Source organism: Sesamum indicum, linkage group LG9 (assembly GCF_026168435.1).
Source record: "Sesamum indicum cultivar Baizhima isolate 11 linkage group LG9, ASM2616843v1, whole genome shotgun sequence".
NCBI classification, from domain to species: domain Eukaryota; kingdom Viridiplantae; phylum Streptophyta; class Magnoliopsida; order Lamiales; family Pedaliaceae; genus Sesamum; species Sesamum indicum.
Genome location: NC_142665.1, coordinates 7,789,852 through 7,815,124, shown reverse-complemented (window position 1 = coordinate 7,815,124; position 25,273 = coordinate 7,789,852). Strand labels below are relative to the sequence as shown.

The following is a 25,273-nucleotide window of genomic DNA, read 5'->3' as shown; positions in this document are numbered from 1 at the left end:
TTGCAGAACTGGACTCCATACAATCACGATATGCACTAAATAAGATAAATGAAATTGGTGAAATGTTATATCTTGGTGCATATGGTTGATTAATGACAAGGTTAAGATAAAGATCAACATGTGCAGAATAAGATTTTGCATAACTTGAAATGTATGAAACTTATTGAAACCAATCATCTTGTAGTGCCGATTAATACACTTCAAGTTGCGGACTTCACATCTTTTTTTTATAAAAACTTTGCGAAGTCGCGAATTGTCTATAATCTTATTATATGTATTATGTTAATTATATTTTAATTATTATTATTTTTATAATAAAAAAATAATTAAACGTAACTGGATATGAATCGAAGGTATTATATTAGCAATATGAATTTGTATTGACGTGAGATATTAACCATTGGATCTCACACATGATAATGAAAACAATACTGTGTGTTAATCTACTGATTCAAAGTTCATTTGGGTACAAACTTACACAAACAAACATCAAATTTCTTTAACCGAAGTAAATTAAGATAAAATAAAGACGGCCTCATTAATTGCTTGGAGTTACCATATTGCGTGATAGAACTGTGCCTTCGACTTTTATTCATGTTATGGCTCCTATGGTGTTGTGTGTGTGTGTACTTTCTTTACATTCTGTATAGATATGTCCTTCATAATTAACTAAGTATACCTCGAATAGGAAAACCCTGAGAAGACACCTGGATGCAGCCATTGAACTTTGCTACTGATGCAACTTAAACCTATATTATAACAAGTACATCCGCATATCAAACTAGTCCTTGGCAATTCAGGCATTGATTAATGAGCTATGTGAAAACATTTATATCATATACAGTAAAGGTCCGATTTGCGGGGTTTACATGACAAGTGCATTTGCATCCTTCTATGACCTGATCTGATATTCTCCTATGCAACAATCTCAAGTTAAAACTATCCTAGAGTGTCATTGACTCATAGTATACAAGGCAAATAATACATAATCAACCCCTCCACCAGCTTAAATATTCTAAGATGGGTAGAGGAACTTAAATTTGAATTCAGTTAACAAGATCTGAGGTGATGAGGCCCTAGACAACTTCTGCGTGGGAAGACCGACAATGGCCTCCTTCGACATCATATAATCTCCTTTCTGTATCTGTACATTGCTGCTAATAGCCATATGGATAACACAATCTGGATCCAGCATTTGATGTTTATACTGCAGTGACCAGAGACGACGTCTGACACGTGCATTGTATAGCTCAGATGTATTTCTTGCACTGATTGAGGCTCAGAAGGGAACTGCATATAATTCAATTCAGGTGTTTCGTTTTCACATTTATCTGACTTCTAAGATCCAAGAGACACATTCTTGGAGGAGTTCGAATTTCTGAGCGACTGCTACATTCAAGAAAATTTGCATTTTGCTGTGGAATTCAGAGGAATTTTCCTTGCATGCAAATGATCCAGCACATGCACAATGTTCGGCTAAGTGGGCAGCTTTGATTTGATTGCACTTGAGGCACACGAGGTCTTGAAGGTGGTAGAGTCTTTCCCTCTGTCGAATAATCTGAAGGAGAGCATTCTCCATCACTTCACGGTCATAAGGTTGCCCACACTGAGGCACAGCGCAACGCCATTCCTGAGCCATTAATGCCCTGTCACGGCACAAATCTAGATCTCTGCAGTCGTTGCAGTAACTGCCAACAAAATGCATTATGTTAGCAATTAATTCAAAGAACTGAGGATCCTTCGGTAAGTATTTCTCATTGAGATAAATCATGAAGTATGTAAGCTTTTACTAACTACAAATGAATTATGAGGCATGCAGTCAGTTTCACCTGCAAATGACATTTGGTAGCGTTAAGGTCATAGATAGATTTTGAAATTCAGCCTCTGGAGCAAATTCCCTAATGCGAACCAATTTCAGAAGGTTCCTTCTCATTACCTGTGCAAATCCAAGAAAACAATTGCTTAAACCAGACATTTTTTATTAGCAACAAGCAAGACATTATCACACACCAGTATAATTCTATGAATGAGTTTCTCTCTATGCATATAACTCATGCCTGTATTAAATCGCTGTCATAATGTAAGGAATTATAGCTAAAATTGAAGTTTTAAATGTAGGGACAACGATAATGTTATAATACCGAAAGAAAACTGTAGATCACATGAACAGATGCTGAACTGCTGAGAGGGAAAATCTATATGCTATAAAACATCAGGAATTAAAGAAGTTGAGACCTAATGAGATGATTAATTCTCAGAAAGATGAACTTTGCAGGAAACTATAAGGTTCTCTCGATGAAAAAAAGAACTTCTACATGTTTAAAGCAAATAAAGGAATGGACAATTACCAAACCATATCTCATTAGTTCCATGTATGTTAGAATGATCCAAATATCATTAACTCAAAATCCATAATGCAAATAAACTGAAGTAGCTGGGGATGGGCAGCGTTGCTATACTTTTGCTGCTGTGCAGGTAGATGATGCTTAGGATTAGTGTAGAGGCAAAATATGTAATAAATAAATAGATATGTCAAGCCTAGAGAATGTTAGAGACGCTCTTTACCAGAACTTCATGTTGCACTTTTTGGTCAAGTGCCAAAACTGCACAAACATATTTGATGAAATCCAGAGCAGAATCCCCCTTGTGAATGTCCTTCAAAGATTGCGAACTTCCAATTGAGATGTTATCACTCTGAGACTTGCTTCTTCCTTTCATGTGAAGACTTGGATCACAGACAATTTTAAGAAGTTTGTCTGTAAAGTCAGTTCCAATCTGTAGGACAAAGAATTATAGAAGTTAAGCCTAAAAGTCTGTGGAAAATGTTAAAAAAAGAGTTCATGCATTTCAATTAGTACCTTTTTCTTCAGAAATTCTGCCATCTGTGATTCAAGAATTTCAGCAGTTGAAGCTGTGATTGATGGTGTACATAGGTCACCCATTGCAGATGCTCGTTTTGCCGCTTCTTCTTGTGCATACTTCCATGGAATATATAAAAATTCCGAAACAATCAAGATGAAGTAATCCTGTATAAAATAACAAAAATTAATAGGCAGAACATGGAACAGTCTCACAGGTGAATAGCCTTATATGTAGTAGTTGTGCATTCTCTGGAAAGGCTGGTTTCTAGTGTTTACAATTATGGTGGTGAAAATGTGGAGCTGATGATTTTCAGGGAACGGTGAAACAGGTTTAGGACCTGAGAGCAGCATCTTGGCCTTTTGCCAATGGTATCAAAATCTCATGGTAAATATGGTTAAAGATAATAGGTAAAGACAGTATAGTATTTGCCATCGTTTTTCTGATTGGGCACATTTCTGCCGATGTTAACAACAGTTGTAACAACCGAAGAGCGGTACAGCAACCATTGTGTTGGTGGCTCCGGCATTATAGGGCCTTTCATTCTTTTGGCTGGGACTTTAGAATATGCTTTGACGTCCAAGTGAAACCTCATGAAGTATAGCATATAACTGAACTCTGTGGATCATCTACAGGTCAAATCACTAAGCAAGTCTTATTTTGTGAAATGGATGACCCACCTGAGTTGCTTTAGGTAAGTTTTCTGCAATAGTCCAGCTGGAGATGATGTCTACTTGAGAATCATTGTGCATGCTATCCATACTTGCTTCTGAATATTCTTCAGTTACTCCATCTTGTAGTCTAGCTTGAATTCCACCATAATTGTACTAACATTGAAAATGAAGGAAAGAAGAAAAGAATGAGAATGTATCAGAAAGACAACTCATACAAGTGAATCACTTTTTTATCTGATCATTTTATCTTCACATTGCTTCGCTGTTGACCAAATGCAATTGAAAGTGTGCAAAATTTACTATTAACCAACCAACAAACAGGGAACAAGAAAAACACGCGTATCACTCAATACTGGAAGACCAACAATCACAACTAAACTACCACCAAGCAATCTGGGAGCAAAGTTGTTGTGTTGGCATTGGACTCATGCTGATCAGCAGAGAGGGAATATCTGACAATATACTCCCCAACAGAACTTCAGTTCCTTATGGCTTGACATTAACACACTAAGACAAAAGTCTGAATCTGCTTTCAATTTGATCAGTAATATGTCATACCAGGCAACAGAGACCTATGTAACATGGGTTTCAAAAATTCATATGTTTGTAGGAATGCTACCACGATACGTCAAAAATCATGCCTTTTGCAAAGTCGGATCGAATACTTATTAAGTGCCAACCTGCTTTGCCATGTCAGATATAACAGTTTTTAGGTGCCTGGCTATTGGTAGATGTACGCAACCCCTTTCCCTTTAAAGCCTTATACAACTCCCGGTCTTCAGTATACAACAGAAATTTTAGTAGGTATGAAAAGAAAATGTTTTTGATTGCCGATTCTCTATTATGATGTTCTTCACAGTGGATTAAGTGATTACCAAATTTTCTGACTACAGCTTTAGGCATTCCCGTTTTTCTAATTCCAATATACGAAAGACAACTTTTAATGGATGAAGGTACATGAAATACAGAAGGATAGGGGGACCTCAAAAGTATGGAGCAACATCAATACCACATAACAAAAGGAGAATCCAACTATATGATAAACCTAATACTGATGTATCATATAACTCTTACAAATTGAAGATAAGGGCTGGTCTCAGGAGGTTCTAATGCCAACACATGCTACCTACATAGTTAACACTAACATGCATTCACCAGCAGTTGTACTGTTTAAATCATCACCAAAACCCAGGTAAATGATGATTTACTGTTCTGTAATAGGATCTGCATTCAGAATAGAACACCCACACTAGAGCATCACATTAGCTTATTAAATCCTAAATCATATAGAAAATGCATAATTTTACTAGGAACATGCACAATAAATTGGCAGCAAATCTGTATTGTGCATTACACCATATCAGAGGAATTGGTCAGTCAACTAAAACTAAGGACACTGCCAACCTGATCCATAAAGAGCAGGGAGTGCCAAAACTGGACCGGCTCAAGTTCAATCCACTCAAACAAGTCCCTGCTACAAAGAAAGTTTGAGATATTATTCAATAAAAACGAAGTGATTGGTTACAAGTCATTCAGGATACATGCAGAGACGAACCTAGACTGCAGAGTTTTAACGACACTCTCACAATAAGCTTTAGCTGCAGGCAGATCAGACTTTCCTGTATCAATTATAACTCTGCGGAAGCTTGAAAATACAATTGTTGCACCTAATTTACGAAGCTCAGCCATCAGCAAAGCAAACACCTTCTGCATAACCTGCCATAAAGATATCATGTGTCAAATGAATAAAACTAAGTAAGAAATCTCTAATGAAATGGACTAACACGCTTTTAGGAATGAATTTATGTCCAGGAAGTATCAAAATTCCATTTTATCTCCTGAAGCATCTGTCACCAAAATTTTCAACCTTATAGACTCCAGAAACCACTCCAATAAATATGAAGATCTTCTAATGAAGAAAACACAGTCAGCTGAACATGGAAGTTAAAAAATAAAATGGAGGAAACAGGATAAACAATGTATTTAGAATGTTATTATCATGTTTGACTCATATGCACCATGACATGTGTTTCTTGATTTAACAATAACCGTCATGTTTCCTGAAAAAGAAATCACCTTATGGAGCATGCGATGGAGAGCAGGGTCATGAAGTTTAGATCTTGGACTGCAGTATACATTAGAGACGAGGTTAGTACAATTCTTATGGGATACACTGAATAAAAATTCCTATTCAGCAACCTGCAAAGCCATCGGTAGAGATGCTGCAATATAGCATCTGCAAACACATTTCCAGATGTAACTGCATCAGCGAGGCATCTTTGTATCAACTGTTTGAGAACACGAAATGCAGGTGCACAGGAAGTTGCCTCATCAAAACAATATTGCTTGTCAGAATTAAATGAAGCAGGATTGGGTTCCTGGTCTAGACCAAACAAAGCACCTCCTTCCATTTCATTGACTTGGTTACTCTTCAGAAGAGCATTGACAGCTAGGTGATGGATCTAAGAATAAGAGAAAAACAAACTAATTTAACCACATGGATAAGAATAACCTTGAAACAGAAGAAAGGCAGGGAAAATGGGAGAGAAGGAGCTTAAACCTTGAGCTCAACCGTAATTTTCCTATAAGCACCAGGATAAGTAAGAACAGGTTGATTGACCTGGTTGTAGAAAAAGTTATTAATCTCCATACCTAACAACTGAATAAGAAATGCTCTTCCTATATAAATACAGAACTGATAAAAAACATCGTACATGCAGGAAAGAAAATACAATATGAAGTTCAAACACTCACCTCGTCTATAAAACAAGGTACTTCTTCATTAGTGCCTCCCAAGTCAGGAATGCCATTATCAGATATCCAAAGAACCTGTTAGGATCAACATGATTTGAGATTTAAAATTTTCACTACATAAGAAAAATATGCTTAGGTTGTTAATTTCAAGCATACAAGTGCCTCATTATATTGCCTTCTGTTTAATGATAGCTGAATTCAAGAAGCAAGCAAAAGTAGACGTGCAATATTGTAACGATGAAAGCAGTAACCTGTTGCTGATCATGCAAGGCTCTCGACAAGAAGATATCTATTGTATGGATGAGCCAATCAACTTCAAAATTTCCCAAAGGTACCTGTCCATATAATATAGTTCGTTGTAAAGCTACTGAAATAGATAATATACTCAATAGACAGTGTATCATCAAGAAACAATGCACCAGCTTTTGTACATGGGCATATCGTGACAGTGTAACTCTCTCATTTAACCATTGAGTTGATGCAGCACATCGTTGTATTCCAATTTTTGCAGCAATTACTTGCCAACCAATAGCCTATACAAACAGTGCATCCAGCAATACATTAGCACATCCGATATAGAAACAAAATCCACAAACTAAAGACACTGTATTGAGTCAGAATTTTTAGATCACCTGATATTGGCTATCGCGAACATTGGAAGGGATGCTGACACAAGGAAAATCTTCTAATGCCCGTATGCCAGACTTCAATAACTGGATATTAGGGCACTCTATAACAGCAATAACAGGTCCATGATGCCGGTGTCTGCAAAACCAGAACATACAAGGCAATTTTCCAGGTGTGGATAAAAAATCAGCGGAAAAGTATATTGAAATGCTGCATTTTCCAACTTACAAGAATACAAGTTTGTGAAGAGAAAATGATATCATGAACATAAAAATAATTACAATGTGATTGCAAATCCTCAAAAGCACAGCTTAATAGCCTCTAGATTTGTATGTAAACCCTATTTAGCATTGATTAAATCCTGTAGGGTATTGGGGAATCCAGTATTACACATTCCATGCGAGAGTCTGACCTTCAGTGCTGTTTATTTACCATCAAAATCAGATTGCACCACTTTCAAGAGTGGTTACCGTTTACATTCATCAGCCTCTTGTTTCCTCAAACCTAAAATGGGATTACATTTAAGAACCAGTTTCTAGGAACCACAATGAACACACTCAACTTATTTACTGTCGACTTTACATGGATAATTGACATGATACTCAAAACCACTATATTGTATGCACAAGTTCAAAATAGAACACTGCAGTAGCCGTAATTTTCTGTGCCCAGGCTGTTTTTACTGCAATTTGTTATTGGTGTTTCCACCTATAAATTGTATACTTCTTCAAATCAAGACTGATAATCCATGTACAGCCTCCATATTCATCATTGGTAGGTTAGGTTCATTCTCGTCCAATTTGAAACTCAGATCGAATTTACATTATATATTCACAATTCGGTTCACCACAACATTTTTGCGGATAGTAAGAAGGTACATATGGGAAACAAACATGCAAGGGCCACGACAACACAGGGATGAAATGGCCTCTGGGGATTGCCACTACATCAATCATGTATGCTCACACTTTCACAAGTATGATGCTCATATTACTTGAATGTATGGGTGTCTCCTTCCAGTTTGGATTTCAAATAAAATACCTACAATTTTTCCCCTTCAATATCAATAAAGTACTATTCTTACTTAGTAAATGAACTTTGTAGATCTATTTGTATTGTTTCTAGTTGTTCTTAATAATATAGCACTAGCTGACCAAAATAAAAAACAAATGCAAGGACTTGCATGTCAATAAGTTGTGGCCTATGCTGCATCACCTTGTGCAGCATCTACTAGAAGATTCTGCTTTTGTTCTGGTTTGATTAGCAAACATACACAACATAAAAGGGCGAGAAGTTTGCTACAATTTCCACTTTTTTTGCAGTCTTCGTGCGGCTAAGAGAAGTTCCTCCAGATGAATAGTTGAGAGGGCAAAAGTATTTATTCATAGAAGCAACTGCATGACAAAGTCTCCTCACAGATATTTGTGATGATGTCTTGTTCAGTTGAGATCAGAACCTATTGTTAATGTTCTTAAATGACTGCCACTTTATCTTGACAAGTGAAATGATTACGAAGCAGGAAGAAGTAAAACCTGTATTCCGTTATCGTGCTCTGCAAGTTCTTTTGGGCATCCTTGACATACCGAACATATTCCACCTTACCAAAAGCACATTACAAAGTAATGAATATAGTGGTACATATATGAGAAAATCATGTCCCTTATTGAACCAAATTTACCTTGAACGTAATGCCTTCATTTGGATTGGGAGGTTGAAAGGATAATGATTGCCTAGCTTCACTAAATTGTCTTTCTAGCATTTGAGGCGATAGTTCCTTACTTTGGAAAGGACTGACAACCACAACGGATATTTGGCTTGATGCATGAAAATATGCAACGTACATAGCTCGACCATCAGAGATGCTGAAGAGAATAAGAAAATTAAAGTATTAAAAATACATGATACAGCAGCAATTATTGCATAATAACAAACAAAAACAGCATGATCAATTCTATGAGTGCAGGTTAACCAAGAGAACACTTAGCCGGTTGCGAATGACATTGAGACAGAATACTAGCAAAAGGGACATTAAAACATACTATTCGCCCAAGCTTTTTTTTGATACACCAAGTCAGCCAAAGCCGCATCAGAGATGCCGCAGAGAAACTTATAAACTGTATGCATACTCTATTATTCCATTAAATAGCCAAAAAGAATTTTATTATGCATTGACATATAGTTACCTATGATACAAGTAAAAGAAAGAAATTGAATTTTCCAAATACGGGCACTCTGTTGTTGTCTTCATATGCAATTCATTCAAACGCCAGCCGTCTTGCAAGTTCCTTTTTTTTGCTGACTTGTCCACTTTACAGACGCAGCCAATCTGAAGGATAGCATTAAACTCCAGAGGGATCTTTGTTTCATATATTCCCTGTCAAAGTTTCACATAGTATCATCACAATTTGAAAGCAAAATTGAGACTTGATGAGAGTAGGTAAATATGGCACTCTATCACAATTTTCTCATATATCAAAAATGAATTTCATTACGTATAATATAAAACTTGAAAAAAAGGGGTCATGCAACTGATTAGATGTGAAGATCTTCGTAGTGGTAGTAGACAATATTCAATGCGAATTAATAATTCCAGAATAAGTTCGTCACAATTTAGAAAGCTGAGTCTGGAAGGCAGTTACCGAACTTAAGTTCTAAAAATGATTCTAAGGATGAGAGATTAAAATTCAGATGAAACCAACTAAGTAGAGCCAGTGCAGCAAGTACACCAGGCAGGTCTGAAGTAGATGATGAGCATGAGACCTGAAAAGTTGATTTGTTACAAGTTCTGACCTAGACTAAAATGCAACTATAGAAGTACTACTTTAATTCGAAAATTGATGAAATTTACCATAATATAGAAACAAGCTTTGGGATGAGAGAACCATAAAGTATAGATGAATAAGGTTATTTTGATCTAATTGCCTCTTATGGTTACGAAGTGACTATGATCCAGTCACATTTACTTATCTATCTTTTCTAAATAGAAGATAATACCATTGGTATCTTGTAAGAGAAAATTAGCATCCACGAGGTAGCCTAAGGCATTCAAACAATTATTTAAGGGATTTCAATTGCTTATGAATCTGGGGTAGGAAAAATACCTCAACTTCAGGATCTGCAAGATGAGCTGCTAATTTCTTGCTTTCAGTCCTAAACTGGCCTTCATCAATTACAACCTTTGAAGAGAAAAAAGGTTTAATTATGCCATCAATCACTTAAAACCTTTGATCATCTGATTGGAACAGAACTTCCCTGAATGACTGAATCTTTGAATGGTATTACCTCAATCAAGTTGTAGCTTTGGTGTCCATGGGGAAGAATCTTGTTCACACGCCTTCCAGGGAATTCTTCTGTTATAGGGGCTTTTGAATTGAGGTAAAATACTCTGGGGACAAGTATGGGAATCTTACGCATTGTTCCTTCTACAACTACCCAAGCAAAAAATTGACCGTGCTCTGAACTTGGTAGAAGCTGAATAATCTGACATAAAGAAAGATTGCAATCAGCATTCGTTGAGCAATAAATATTGTCCATTCAGAAATAAAAAAATGAAATACGTTAAAAAGAATGAAAATGTGCATCACCTGCCAATGATGGTGTGTGAGTGCTAAATCATGCCTCTGAAAATAGGAATTGACCCCAACTCTGCCTTGAGCCTGTTTGTAATTGAAAATACTGCTCGACACCTCAGCCCCATTGGCTAGGTTTAACGTCCTGGAGTTGTCTGACCTGACAAATTAACATATCAGGTTTAATTATCAATACCGCGCAACAAATTGAAGATCGAGGTTGATAGAAAAGTTGATTCACATTTATTTGCAACCCCATAATGAGTAAAAAGGTACAAATTGGATGAATATAAGCATTAAGTAAAGATAGTTTCATGTCTTTATGAAGTATGTTTAAAGGGTCACATATCAGGCATATGCTAAGTTGTGCTCACTCTTGGAGACAACAGCAGCTTCGAAGTACTGACGGAATTAGCTTTTCTTTCTGTGATTGAACTATGAAAAATAATACCTTTTACGCTTCCTTTTTTCCCGAGTCTCTTTCCACTTTCTCTTCCTTGACTCCAGCCATCCTTGATAATCTACACTTCTGTCAATGCTCTCTTCAAAAACCTTTTGCAATGTCAGTGTTGAGGGCTTATGTCCACTTTCATCTCTATCATTTTGCTCTGCATTTTCTACTAAATTACTTGTTCTAACGTCATGCTTTACAGTATCAGTCTCATACGAACGAACAATAGGTTGAGGCCCAACTGCAGGAGTCTTTCCAGTGTTCCTAAAGTCTTCCATGTCTGTAACATTATGTCCATCTACCGCATGATCATTGGTTTGAGAATCGCCACTCACTCTTACAGCATTATCTCTCTGCTGCCGACTGAACATATCAACCAATTTTCGCTGACGAAATTTGTCTTCTTTTTCACGTACCTTCTTGTGCAGCCAATCAGGATGAATCACCCTTGGGACAGGATTTGCAACCTGGAAAATGTGTAACTCCAGTTCAGGAACCAACAGATGGAACTAGCTTAATTAGCAGAAAAAACATCTTCACCTTTTGCATAGCTGCAGGGATTGTGATAATTTTTTGAATAGCTGAACTAAGTCTTTGTTTGTAGTATGACCAATCAATAATTGATCGGATGCCAACATCTGATGAGACTTTGCACCACTTCTTCACATAGAATTTCATAATTTCTGTGGCCATTTGGCATAGCAGCATAAGCACTTGATTTGTGAGGAAATACGTTAAGAATCAATAACAAAGAACCATTAATAAAATTTACCCGCATCAGTCTCAAAGATTGCAACAGGAATAGCACGCTCACTTACCGGCATTCCCTGTTCAATGTAGCATGTTAATAGCCCAAACTCCAAAAAAGTTTTGAACTTGAATAGTTCAAGGGTCTAGTCTATCTTCTTCTCTCTATAAACTTCCAAACTAGCAGCAACAATTTTCATAAAGTTATCAACAAAGAAATAAGAGAAATCCCTTCTGCAGACAAAAAAAAGCAGTCTGCATGGCCTCGATGATGCAAAACTCACTGTTGCTCTGTCTCCTAATTCTCATTGAGTACTGATTTCTACCCCAGAATTAGAGATACAAATTCTCTGCAAATATTGAAATCATTTCCTTTTTCTAATAGATGGGTGTTGGCATATCCAATTGACCAAAACATATTTATATCAAAAGCAAACAATAAATTGGAATCTCCAATTTCATTAAATTGAAGGCCATCTCATGATTTGTCACTTCAGTTCAAAACTAAAAGAAAAGGATCAGCAAACTCAAATGATTCCATACCTTTGGTTCACATGCAACTATATACTGGCAGAGCAATCCTTTGTCTTTAACCATTGCATCCCCAAGGAAATCAGCTAGGCGTTTTGCTGTGGTAACTGCACATGACTTTTGTTCACCATAGTCTGCTAAGGACTTGCTCATTGTGCTTGATTCTGATATATAATCAAGTAATTCACTATCTGCAATATCTTCTCCCTGATTCTGAAATTTTGAAGACTTCAATGGTTAAATCTCTATGGACCGTTGCTGTTTTAAAAGATTTTAATAAGATAAGAGAAGAATGCACATCTAGTGATGCTATTGGTTAACTTTGGTAAGACGAGCATAAGAAAGACTACATATCTCGAACAAAAGTTGAAGATTAAACTTTCCGTTGTAGTACTGAGATGCGCAGAAACATACTTCAGGGCATTTTTTCAAATGGATTATTTTCACAGAAAATTCATGATATCATACAGAAAACTTGAAAAGGAGAAAAGAATTCTAATGGTGCTAATGAGTATTGAGACTAAAAGTGTTTTCGACCAGAAGGACTTGATGATAAAGAATTTTGCAGGGAGTTTCAGTTGTTAAATGAATTCAACATAAAACTTAGTAACGTACATCAAGAAGATCAAGCCAACGATTTGCAACAGAAGCAACAGATGAATAACACTCTTCTAATGTTGACCCGTGAAGAAACTTATCAAACAGCTCAGCCTGCAACGAAGATGGAAAAGGAGTAAATTAATCACAAAGCTACCAGGATCCATAATGTGGAAAAAGAAGAAAAATATCTCACTTCAAAAAAGCTGGCATGGAGGCACTAATTAAGGGAATACCTGGAAAACTTTAATGAGCTTCAGCTCACCTCTACGCTTGATCTCAAAACCCTTCAGTTCAGCTAAGGTACCGTCATCATTGAAAACTGCATAACGCTTCTTGATCAAAATACCTTCCTCCTTGGAAGCAGGTAGAATCATTGCCTATAACCGAGATTAAAGACAATGAATAAATCACAGACAATCATCCAATACACCTAAAAATCATTGGTTAATCTCATGTATTCAGTTTGCATCACCTTATACGGCCCATCCACCTCAAACTCAATTGAGCACTCACTGTGAGTTGTGTAGGTCTTACTGAAAGGATCTTTTAGGGTCTGCAAGAAACAGTAGTTGACACTAAGCTTTTATTTGCGTGACTGTTCACTTATGATGCCCAAGGTGAATGAAACAGAAAGAGTTCATGGAGTTCTGACAATAAGCATGAAGATAGAGCCACTAGAAAATGTTCATCACTAACCTGGTATTGATCGTTGGTATTATTTCTAGCCACATCAACATTAAGCATGACACAAGGATATGATATGGTCAACTTCTTCTTTGCATCTCTAACATGTATGTTTCATAGACGATCATCAGCATCTCTCGAAACAAAATTCAAACAAGGGAAAACCAAGTTCACACTTAAACAAGTAACTAGTCAAGGTGACCTTGTAAATCCAATTTATTCATATTAATTGAAGAATCAATGACTTCTGTGCTAATAAAGGTGGAAAAGCAACCATGTATTTCAGTAACTAAAATTTTACTTCGTCTTAAATGTGAAGTTCTCTGGGAATGACCCTGGTAGCGCACACCAGATACCATCAGTGTCTAATTCAAGAGGCCTTCCAATTCGTTCAACCAGTAAGCGAGCGTTCTGAATTATTTTTGCTCCAGTATATGTAACAACTCCTGCCATTTCCATTGAGTACCATCTTGCACCCCTGGGAAATTCAAAATTTAACCAAGATACATCAAAGCCGAAAGTCATAAAACAGATGGTACTACAGCGTAGGGAAGGCAGGGAATGTACTTGCGCATAACATATCCATAGAAGGAGTTGAGAATGCACTTATGGGCAAGTTGCAACGAATCATAGAGCACTACCATATCCTGTATAAGTAGGTTTGTGTGAGTTAGGTCCATTAAATTAACACCTTAACTGTATTGCATATTGGAGTGGGAGAGATTGATACTTGTGCTTCTTGGATTTTGATAGAATTTCCACTAGCCTTTGCTTCGGACAACTTTCCCTTCCAAACTTTATTGAGTCCTTTGTATTCATATCTTCTATCTCGAAAACTTTAGCACAACAAAAGAAAGCATTTGGATTTGAATAAGACAACTCACACATGAATTTCTCAGTTTAAAGTAGTAGGTGTGTTAAAAACACCTCCAAGAATAAGTATAAAATGGCGGGTCCAAACTATAAAAAATACTGAGAACAAAAAATTCTTAGAAGTCTACCTGCGAACAGTGTCAACATAAAATGGGTTTTCACGCATGCAGATTCCTGCTTCTCGAAGTTCAGTAACAGGTTTATCTAGTACCCTTTTGTATGCCTAAAAAATAAAGTAAAGGCAACTCAAAGAATCTCAGAGGCAGTTTGTTGTATCTGAAATGAAGGGACATGAATGAGGTTGTATACCTTTTGGCAGTATTTCTTCAGACGCTCTTTCAGTTTCAATTGTTGGTCTGCTTTAGGCAAGTCAAGGAAAGAGTTCGACAGTTGCCCATTCGTACCAATGACAAGCTCAGATTCTATTTGCCTCTTTAGATGATAGTAATCACTGGTATTAAAATAATGGCAACAAGTTCATTAACATATACTTGTATCAATCTCATATAAATCTCCGAAAGAATAGAGAAGCATGAATCAAACCTTCTCTTTGCCATGTATATCTCTCCACGCCAAACCCATTCAAGCTTCCTAAGGCAATTTTTTCCCGGACGGTTAAAATCGCATGCTGTGCATATTTCATCCGTGACTATTGAGGGTGGCTAGACATTGGGAGACAGGAGAAACTCAGGTTGGATGAATATAAAGTCTAACATACTGCCCTGACCGCTTAACACATTTTCATGATGCCTCATTAAACTAAATGACAGGATAAGTGAGATAGAGAAACATATAATTGAACTTTTCACAATAGAAAATAGTTAAGTTTTAAGAAATAACTGAATGTACAAAGTATATCAAGTAGACAGATGTGCAATTACTACATGTCATACATGCCAAAGACGGATAACAAAGAAACCCACAACACCTCAAGATCCAGGACAGTGGGTAGGTCAACTCCCAAAAAGCTGAGACATTGGTGCCCATGGGTCCTCCAGCACTACCTAAATGGCCATACTGGTAGCTGCCCATGGGAATGCGACTATGTACTGTCTAATCACCATGTGATGTATTTTAACAATAAAAGAAGAAATTCCAGCATGAGCAGAAGAGCTACTCAATCAGATGGAAATCAATAACACGGGCTAAGAATATTACGACAGATACATTGCAGAGAAAATCCTAAACTTGGCCACTAACAAAAATTGCTAAATTGCCTACTATTGGAATCTCTAATCAACAATATTATTTTCTTGACTTCAACCAGGAATGACACTAGGTTTAAATTTGAGGACTCTGTCAGATTTACTTTGTTACATGCATATGGAAAAATCTCCATTACACAGCTATTATTGTATTAGGTCATCTTTGTATGGACTGTATTCAGATGATAGTCTCAAGTCTTGGTTTTATACATATGTCAGCCCTGGCTTTCTCCTTAGTAGAAACAATTACATTGCTCAATGAAGTAAAGTTTCATGATATGGGATGTGCTAGACGAAGTCATCTCATTTGATTACCTGAAGCCTGTTCGTCAAAATGATGTTTGGATACATAGCAGCAACATCAAGATGATATATGAGAGGGCATTCTTCCCGTATTGGCTCATCTCTCAGGCTCACAAGCTGCAAATTAGCAGAAGCAAACATACATTTGCAGGTCATGTGGCGGTCTTGCAGGCCTACGCGATTTGTTTGATAACAACACACAGAGTTGCAGAGAAAAAGGAAAAAAGTCCAACTCTAGCACCAGTGCATAAACATCCACACACTAACACATGCATAAACTATTTATAAAGCACATGCTATAGATATAGGTATGTGTATTATGCACATAAAATAACCATTTCATTTTGCACTACTTTGAGCAACACCACGTGCAAAAGTCTGGCATACATAGCGTACGTCCGAAATACATGGGATGAACTCCAGAGTTAAATGATAATGAATACAACGAGGATATTATAGTCTACATCAAACAACATTAAGTATAAAAATGAAAATATGCACGCTACTTTGATTTCTCTGCTTCACGTAAGGAGTTGATAAGAAAGCAGGCTTCGCATAGAGAAGGGAAGAGTACCTTCTCTCTGATAGCATTCTTTACTTCATCATAATTTGTAACTGATTCGAGGTCCATCTTTCCCTCCACCTTAATAGCGTATTGCAGGTCACGGTCAAGGTTATCAAGTAGTTGCTGTAAGGATAAAGTATTGTAACTTTTAGTAAGATTAAACAAGAAAGAAATTTTGTTAGAACTACAAGCATTCATTGATACAGAGGAACAAAAAATTACTTAAATTTCAACAGCTATTAGGCATGAGCAAAAAATGTTACTTAAACAAGCATGATAGATTTTTAAGGCAGCAAACAAACTAGACTAGCTAGTAAATTTGAATATTCAACAAAATGCAAAGAATTCGACCAAGCATTCCAACTGACTGTGATATAGTGTATGCTCATGTACTGAGAAGAAAGTTGGAATAAATAATAATAATCTTCAGAATTCCAAAGAATGAGTGCGCAGATTGCCTTGAATGATCAGCCCCAGATAATTTATATCTCCAACAGATTCACTAATGATCACTTGAATTCATGTAGTCTTCTAATGACGAGGTATTATAGAAAAATGAATTTGAAACCTCTGTTGGAAAGGAGTTGGAGGCAGGTTACCCCATAAGCAGCTGGATCGAGATTAAAACTGGTCGGAAGATCAGATCTAAAAACCCCACTTTCTAGACATTCCACATGACCACCAATATATGTCTCACTCTCAAGGAGCTGACTATTGTAGAACTTCTCCGGATCAGATTGGTGTTTGTTCGGGCAGATGACATTTGCTTTGTATGCCTGCAAGCATCATAAAAGGGAAATGAAGGTATCATTAGAGCCGATAGGAACGATTAAACACGTCAAGGGAGCTGAAATAGCTAATCTTTTGTTTCCACTTCTTTCTGATATCTGTTCTTTTTATTTTTTTGGTTGGAGGACATGTCAAAATATGGAAGTAGCTAGAAAGGCTAAAAGGCTAAAATACAAAATTCAAATTATAAACCCAATAAACAGGAAGAGGATTAAAATAGAAAATGCTATAATCTTAAGACACAAGGAAACAACGGAATAAAATATAAGGCTTCAATTATCCACCTGGACCATAAGAAGCATTTCACAGAGAGTCCCACTTCCCTTCCTTAAAACCTCATCTGGTGGCATGGGGATTATAGTAGCGAGCGAAAAAATGAAGGGGTGCACATAAGTCATATACAGGTAGTAAGTTGCAACAGCATCAGAGACAGAATAGGATGCCATCATCTGCAAAGTCATAGCAAAGTTAAATGGGAATTTGAATCAGTGAGAGTATAAGTATCAGCGGGCTACAAAAATATCCTGAAATTCTTCAAATGAAAGTATTGAATGTCAGTCAGAGCTCACATGTAGTTAATATCAATACACACTATTTAGGTTTTGTTCATTTTTGGCGCCCGGTACCCACCAAACAGAACCGAATACAAATAGGAAAAACTGGTACAAACTTAACATAACCAAAAAAATTCAGTTCAGCGTTCAGTTTTGAAAGTCTTAGATTTTGTTGGGCTCAATCAAACCATTCCAAATACTGACATATATTTTTTCATTATTTATTTTTATTTGATAAATGAATCTTTTAACCCCTAATTTTCTCTCATTATATCTGATTCTAAATCTCCCTACCTCCTTTTATTTTCTCATTCTATTCCAAGGAAAATTTTTTATTTTAATATCATTCTCCTTATTTGAACTGGATTTTGATCTTCTCTTGTCAAATCTAAACTCAAAATCTGCCATGCTTGGAAGCATCCAGTATGGTCCTATGATGGTGACTTGTTGGTTGGCAATAAGAATGGAAGCATAAGGGCATGCAAGGTCAGAAACAGACCATCGACGGGAAAGCAATTGGAATGAGATGCTTAGCAGGTAATTAGGCTGGTTTGCAAGTCATCGTCATCTTAATGAACAGCAGCAAACCAGCATAAATTAAGTTTAATATTTCAAAATCTGTACTCTTCCCCCTTTTTTGGGGGGTTCAAAGCCACCAAACTAATCACTGAAAAATTTGGAATTTTCCAGATGAATGCATCTATTAAACTAGTCCAGTGTTCGGTTTGAATAATTAAAATACTGGTTCTGTTTCTGCCATCCAAGACATTTTAGGTTAAGTCCTTAAGTAAGCACTGTTTCTGGTTCTGCCAGACATGAATAAGCTACAGTTCCACTGTATAAAGGATAAGAATATTTATTGAAGTAAACCATCTTCAAGCTGCACAAAGAGCTTTTACACTGATGTCAATTTGTAATCCCTATCTGCTCACTTAGTTGTTCTCTATGAAGTACAAGTATCAGAAAACTTTCTTCACTTTGACCCTCCAAAAACTAAGAGTATTTATAAATATAAAACCTGCTTCAAACTGTAATGGGCGCAGTTGCATGCATGCTTATTCCATCTGCTTGTGTTGTGAATGTCATATTAAAGTTGTCTATCAAACAGTATTTCTGTAAAACTATCCAGCTCCAGCTAAAAGGAGCTTCTAGTCAATATCTAATTTTATTAGGAACACTCAGGATCTTCCATCATAATTGATCTTTTAAATTATAACATGCACCAATAGTGTCAAAGTTTGTAGTCAAATAGACCATACCTGGGGCCGTTCTTTGGCAAAACGAACCATATCCTCAGGATTTACTTCCACTGGATCATAACCTAATTTGGCTTTTGTCACAGCCTGAAATGTTTATATAATAAAAGAAAACATGGTAGGAAATAGAAATGATAAGCCAAAACAACGCAGTAACTGAGTGGACCCAATAAATTCTCTACTGAATAATAAGATATAAAGTATCAAATGAAATTAAAAGGAAACAATAACATAATTTGGACAATAAAAAAATAAGACAATTTGCTAAACATTACAGATTGCTATGCATAACAAATCACATGCAACTACATCCATGACATCAACTCAGGCTCTAGCTAGATCTAACGCACACAAATGCAATGTTAAACATCCATTTTTTTGTAGTTTAATTGCCTTCAAATTCAATGAGTGGACTGGTCAACTGTTTGAACAACAGAAACAGAAACAAGATCCTCATCATGTGGTACTCCTGGGAAGTAAGAAATCTAGCAATCTTTCTACAAGTGCAGAAGCATCAAGTAATGCTTCAATCATTATAACCTACCCTAATTGTATCAGAATCAAAAACCTCATTGTCTCAGCTGTAAATTGAACAGAAGAATCAGTTATCTGTTCTGTTCAATTATCTAATAATGCATTCATGTTTGATGTGTGATAACATAAAGCTGTTTTGATATGAAGGATTAGTCATGAAATGAGCCTCACCAGTTCTAAGAATAAGAAAATAGAACTAATCCTCTAGCACTGAAAACCGGGAAGTAGAAGCATAATTGGAAAGTAGGCAAAATAGTTAAAAGTTATAAACTTAAAAAGTACCAATATATGATATTCAGGAAACTCATAAATAAAGTCTTAATAACTGAAATTTTCTGATCAAACAGAAAGAAATGCACCTTTAAACCATGGCTGCCTTGAGGTAGATAACTATCACGTTTAACCCATGCAAAGCAGTCCAGGTGGCAAGCAAATTTGGCACGACACTCACCTTGATTTTTGTCACACCGAAACCCAAGCTCCTGCAGTCCAAAAGTTACAAGGTAACAGAGAAATAAAAATATTATACAGCTGAGCTGGCAAGTAAATTGAAGTAGTAACTATGCAATTAGACCATCAAGCTTCTGAAATAATCAACTGTATAGCCATGTAAACAAACTAATATCAGAAATTGATTATTTGTGTGTAATCAATAAGAATTCAAAGCAGAGATATTCAATTCTTTGAGAAGCATCAGTTGAGGCTTTGGAGAGAAACACACACATACATAATAGCAATTGATGTTAATTTATGATTCCACGCGATCACATAAATAATAGGTAAAAGATCATATATGTGTGCAAGCCACATACTCAAAATGCTTCAAGGCATTACAAATTTCTATGTCCTATATTGGTGGTCAATTTGTCATTTAAAAGAGTCAATAAAAGATAGTGAGGACAGCCATGGCCATGGATTTCAACACAAGTAACTGAAAATAGCTTGAAAAACTTCATGTGTTTAGCATTCAATGCCTACATACTTCATTCATGTTGTAACCATGATGGGCTGCTCTGGTTTCAAGGAATGGCCAGTCAAAAAAGTCGCCGTTGTATGTGACATAAATACCAGGCTTTACATCTTGCATATGGGCAAACCACAGTCTAAGAAGTCCTTTCTGCGATAAATGTCAGAATCATTAAGTAATAACAAAAATTGATTTTTTGAAAAATATACACACATGTATATAAACAAACGAACATCAGTACCTCGTCCTTCACATTTGTCACTTTGAAACACCCTTCAAATTCTGGTTTTGGAGTGTACTCTAAATCCTCTATATCCTCCCCGACACACTGCAATGGTTTAAATTCACAACTATTCTCAACTACACAGTCACAGAAACTCATCAGCTAACCAGCTAACATTTCAAAAAACAGTTTCTACTTCCCCAAATTTTAGCAGTGACATTGGGTTCTGCTAGACAAGAATTCATTATGAATTTAGATTTAAAGACCAATTCTGGGAGTATCAGCAATCTACTAAAAATTCACATCAAAAGGGATGTACTTACCTAGCCTTTATACCAACAAGTAGAACCAATCTTTCCACCATTGTATTAAATAATGATCTCAATTAGATTCAGAACAAATACTTGTATATTGGTCGATAAAAGAACTCAGTATGATCCAAGGCAAAATATTCATGTAAAACATAGATGATAACAATGATTAATTCCAAACTCTAATGCTTGTTAAGAGCAAAGATAAATTCTATTCTTTTATAGTACCTCTCTATTAATGATGAGGTATCCTTGGCCATCAACCATGTAAGAAATCATCATGATTGAATCGTATTCAGCATCTGGAAATTTTAAAGGAAGCTTTGTAGTCTCAATATCAAAAGCACAGACATGAACTTCTGCACGTTGCAACAGATCTGTTCTCCTTTCCACTGCAATCCCCGCACTGGATACACTTACATCATACCACTGCCCGCACCTTACATCTGAATCATGTGAACCTCACGAGTGACAGATAGAACATATATGTCGTCCAGGAATTCATAGGACGAATAAGAAAAGAAATATCTGAAATATGAAGAAATGAATCACCATTGTCAATGGCAAAGCGAACATGATAAGGTACATCAAATTCACGAAGATCAGTAATACATTCTACGAAATCTTGAGGCCGTTGTTTGCTGCACAATGGAAACATTTTCATTTCAGAAAGAGCTGATTGTAGGGACTTTGTGCAAAAGCCAAAAGCTCAACATTATCAAATGCCTAGTAAATATGAAAGAAATTCATTGAAAATAGGGGGAGGGTGGGGGCGAGTTTAGAAAATAAGGAGAATAACTAATAAATCAATAAATAGGTATTCCCAGGAAAAGAATAGGATTACCTTTGCCCTGTCAATATGGACTCGTATGCATCCTCGGCTTCCAGCTTTGCTTGGTTTCTTTCAACTACATGAATGAGATCATTCTTCACTTGGATCAATTGTTGAACAGTATCAAAAGATATCTTCAAATAACACTTGCGCAAACCAGATAGGTGGTTTTTCTGTGAGGAATGGATCAAAACTTCAGAGAATAGCATTTTCAGGATACTTTATGGTACATTCTCAACCTTTGACCATGAAAACATAGGTAGACAACAGCATAAAGACACAAGCGTAGTAAAAAAGATTCGGCTCAATTGAAATGTTCAGAATTATAAGTAAAAAATGCTGGTTGAACGGTGACCAGCAAACAAAACAAGCATTCAGTTCTAGATTAGTGCTCTCCATATTTTGCTACTTCTCAGAGGTAAAATTGCTAGTCTGTTGCTGTGCATTCTGCTTATGCAGCTTAGCTTCTCAAGACACGGGTTCTACATAATTTATGTGCAGCCTAACATGTTTGGCCCCAATATGCCAAAAGCTTGCATGTCACAGTATAATCTATGTCTACCAAATGTTAGAGGAAGACATCAACCTAAATTTACATGGAATTAGGTAATTAAGATGGAATTGGGCTTGTAGTTTAACACTCAAAGTGCCATAGACAAAGCCAAGTGTGAGACAAGGATCCGGAGACCACGTGAATGTGCTATAAGGCTTACCCAAGGTAAGTCCAGTTGTGGTTCCACAGAATGCCCTGGTTGGTCTTAATGTAAATACCAATATACTCGACATGCTAAAAGCTAGCCAAACATTTTACTTATGCACAGTATATAAGCATGCAAAGGCATTAGTAAATCCAGATGTGGCTAGGGTACGAACCATTAACATGAATTGCTATATTCAAGTGCTGCTAATTCTTACCCGTTTGACAAATTTCTACGGACAATGGTATGTTAAATTAAGCTCTCATACAAAGGAACTTTCGAGAACTTTGGCCTAACAAGTGCGGTATTCTCACTCTTGTAGGAATATATAATAAGGACTAGCACCAGATCAGGATATGTAGGCAGTAGATATCATCCAGCAGTAATTGTACAGGGAGGAAATGATGGAGACAGCAGTTCTTTCATAGGTATTTGGTAGTAAAACAATAGGAGAGCAGATCTTTGTGGCATTTTAAGACTGATGACTGATGTCATGGCTTTGATCAGCTATTTGGTCTAGGTCCCAGAGTTTTTCATGTTCTACTGTATGCTAAAGTGGCCAGAGCTTATTATATCATATGGCTGCAATGCTAGCAAAAGCTTTTTACTTGATCCCTCACGCTAAAAGCTCTGTTAACAATAATAACGCAATCAAAGCATATAGCACTTGAGCTAAGTGATAGAATTAAATTACAAAATTATGCTTCAAAAGGTTTCCCTACTTTATTTTCTATCACAGCCATGAATCATCTGTTTCTCGCTTCAGATAACACTTTCTTCTGAAATACACAGTTCATTTTGACGTTGGTTTCATGATAATTATGACAAGCTTCGCGATTAGCTAAGTACTCTCCAGTGAAAAATGTACAGCCACATTAACTAAGCACAACAATAGTTACATGTCATGCAGCAAAAGGAAACATGTAGTAATAGCATCTCGCTGAATTTTTGTATGAAAAATGACAGAAATAACATGTAAAATTTGTGGCTCCAACACAATAAGTTTCAGATAAGAACAATTAGCATCTACAGAAATACATGAAAGATTAGATTTGCTTTACAAGATCAAGATCTTCTTTCTCCACAATTTCAATGTCCGCAACTTGACCTTCATAACGCCTTCTCAAATAAGCCTCAACGTCCATTTCCATATTATCCTATAATCACATTATGCATAACCCCGTAACAGAATAATCAGAGATAGAAAGCTTACACCTTTGTGAAGCCTGAACATTAATTTTAAGCATTCTGAGTGCGTTTTTACTTACCTTGGTGGCGGCATAAAAATACGGCCTGAACTTGTACTTTGCTTTAAACGTTGAACCATCCTTCATTAACATTCAGCAGAATATAAAGAAAAGAACAAATAAATTTTCTTCGAGCTGAAATTATTTTTCTAATTCCTCTAAATGAACGCTGAAACTTTTACCTGGCACACAAAATAAAGATCGACGCAACTATACACTTTATGAGTCTCCTGATCCTCCCACGATGACTATTTCGGAAAACCAAGTCGATTTTTGAAAATGAAAATAAAATTAGTCGCATTCCAGTAAACTGGACGAAAATGAGGAAGAAATCGGAGGAATCAGAGGCAACTCACTGAGGCCAAAGTGAGTAACCACCCGAGGCGTTTCTCTCCTTCGTTGAACGCATCGAATCCGAGCTTGGACTCGAGCTGCTCCTCCGCGTTTAGTATCAACTTCTGCTTCTTCGAAATCCGAGTATCCCTCCGATCTCTCCTCCGATTATCAGTCCCATTCATCTTACCTACTTCAGAGGCGAATTATCACATGTATAATAAAAATTAAATGTAGAAGAAAACCTCTGAACTAGATTTGTGGCTACAGAAAGTAAGACGAACTTGAGAGTGGAGAGAGAGGCGGGGTGAGGGTACAGAGACTTGTTTCCCGCGCTTGGCAACCAGGATTCTTAAATGACGCAATTGCCCCGATTTTGGGGTCCAGGCCCACAAATGAGGCCCGTTTACCCACCCAATAATTACAGATATTCGGCCCATTTGTGGGCTTTGCCTTCAAGGCTCAAGCCCATAAATATGTTAACCCCTTAAAAGAGTGAATAACAATTTACCCCCTTGTAATATTGAAAATGAGTACATTACCCCCTATGAAAAAAAAATAGCAATTTATCCCTCAATACTTTTTAACATGAAGTAATTTACCTCCTCATACAAGGAGACAAATTGTTTCATTTTAAAAAATATAGAAAGATAAATTGTTGTATCTTAAAAAATATAGAGAGGTAAATCGCTATTTATTTTTTTATAAAGGGGTATTTTGCTCATTTACGATATTATAAGGGGATTGCTTGCATTTTTTCTCATAACTTACATATGTGTATTATATAAGTAAAATGGTAAGATTTCAAAATTGTAAAGTAGATATGTCGATGAGCAATTTACCTGCGATGAAAAGAAAATGCCAATGAGAATTTATTTTTCAAATAAATGTGAAATTGAACAAAATTATGCATGAAAATCCAAATTCATTTTTAAAGAACTATGACATATTTTCAACGTATGTTTTATGTTTGTTAACTTTTTTATGAAGATCAAACTTTTCTACATAAGATATTACTGAAGTATCAAATAATGATTACTATAGTCACCATTTGAATTGGGAAAAGAATAGACCAAAATAAAAATTT

The 25,273-nt window shown here is 36.3% G+C and overlaps 1 protein-coding gene across 2 annotated transcripts; it reads right to left on the bottom strand.

The window, feature by feature from the left end:
- Window positions 1-807: 807 nt before the first annotated feature.
- LOC105171162 (DNA polymerase epsilon catalytic subunit A) lies at window positions 808-24,505 on the bottom strand. 2 transcript variants are annotated; one of them, XM_088884936.1, is made up of 49 exons: window positions 24,210-24,505; window positions 24,036-24,101; window positions 23,875-23,934; window positions 23,668-23,763; window positions 21,921-22,081; window positions 21,629-21,717; window positions 21,305-21,522; window positions 20,784-20,870; window positions 20,558-20,692; window positions 19,935-20,057; window positions 19,045-19,128; window positions 17,516-17,680; window positions 17,042-17,218; window positions 16,452-16,565; window positions 15,890-15,994; window positions 14,913-15,031; window positions 14,679-14,820; window positions 14,498-14,592; window positions 14,227-14,332; window positions 14,064-14,143; window positions 13,798-13,974; window positions 13,509-13,596; window positions 13,285-13,365; window positions 13,046-13,189; window positions 12,828-12,923; window positions 12,225-12,425; window positions 11,707-11,761; window positions 11,475-11,617; window positions 10,935-11,401; window positions 10,499-10,643; window positions 10,197-10,394; window positions 10,016-10,090; window positions 9,098-9,288; window positions 8,593-8,776; window positions 8,447-8,511; window positions 6,920-7,052; window positions 6,719-6,820; window positions 6,539-6,622; window positions 6,288-6,362; window positions 6,094-6,153; window positions 5,733-5,995; window positions 5,610-5,658; window positions 5,089-5,249; window positions 4,938-5,007; window positions 3,540-3,686; window positions 2,859-3,026; window positions 2,566-2,775; window positions 1,830-1,936; window positions 808-1,688 (listed from the first exon to the last, which is right to left on the bottom strand). In XM_088884936.1, the coding sequence occupies exons 1-49, from the start codon at window positions 24,369-24,371 to the stop codon at window positions 1,328-1,330; spliced, it is 6,684 nt and encodes a 2,227-aa protein (XP_088741062.1). In that variant the 5' UTR covers window positions 24,372-24,505; the 3' UTR covers window positions 808-1,327. The 2 variants fall into 2 exon arrangements, with proteins under 2 accessions (XP_088741062.1, XP_088741063.1); XM_088884937.1 differs by having other exon boundaries at window positions 4,938-5,004.
- Window positions 24,506-25,273: the final 768 nt, after the last annotated feature.

What these genes read in the sequence shown, in the direction of transcription:
- LOC105171162 (XM_088884936.1), bottom strand. Translation starts at nt 24,371, where the DNA reads ATGAATGGGACTGATAATCGGAGGAGAGATCGGAGGGATACTCGGATT. An exon ending in TATGGATATGTTATGCGCAA is followed by an intron (nt 13,975 to 14,063) that starts GTACATTCCCTG and finishes TGAATTTCCCAG; the next exon opens with GGGTGCAAGATGGTACTCAA. An exon ending in TTCTTTTACTTGTATCATAG is followed by an intron (nt 8,777 to 9,097) that starts GTAACTATATGT and finishes TATTCTCTTCAG; the next exon opens with CATCTCTGATGGTCGAGCTA.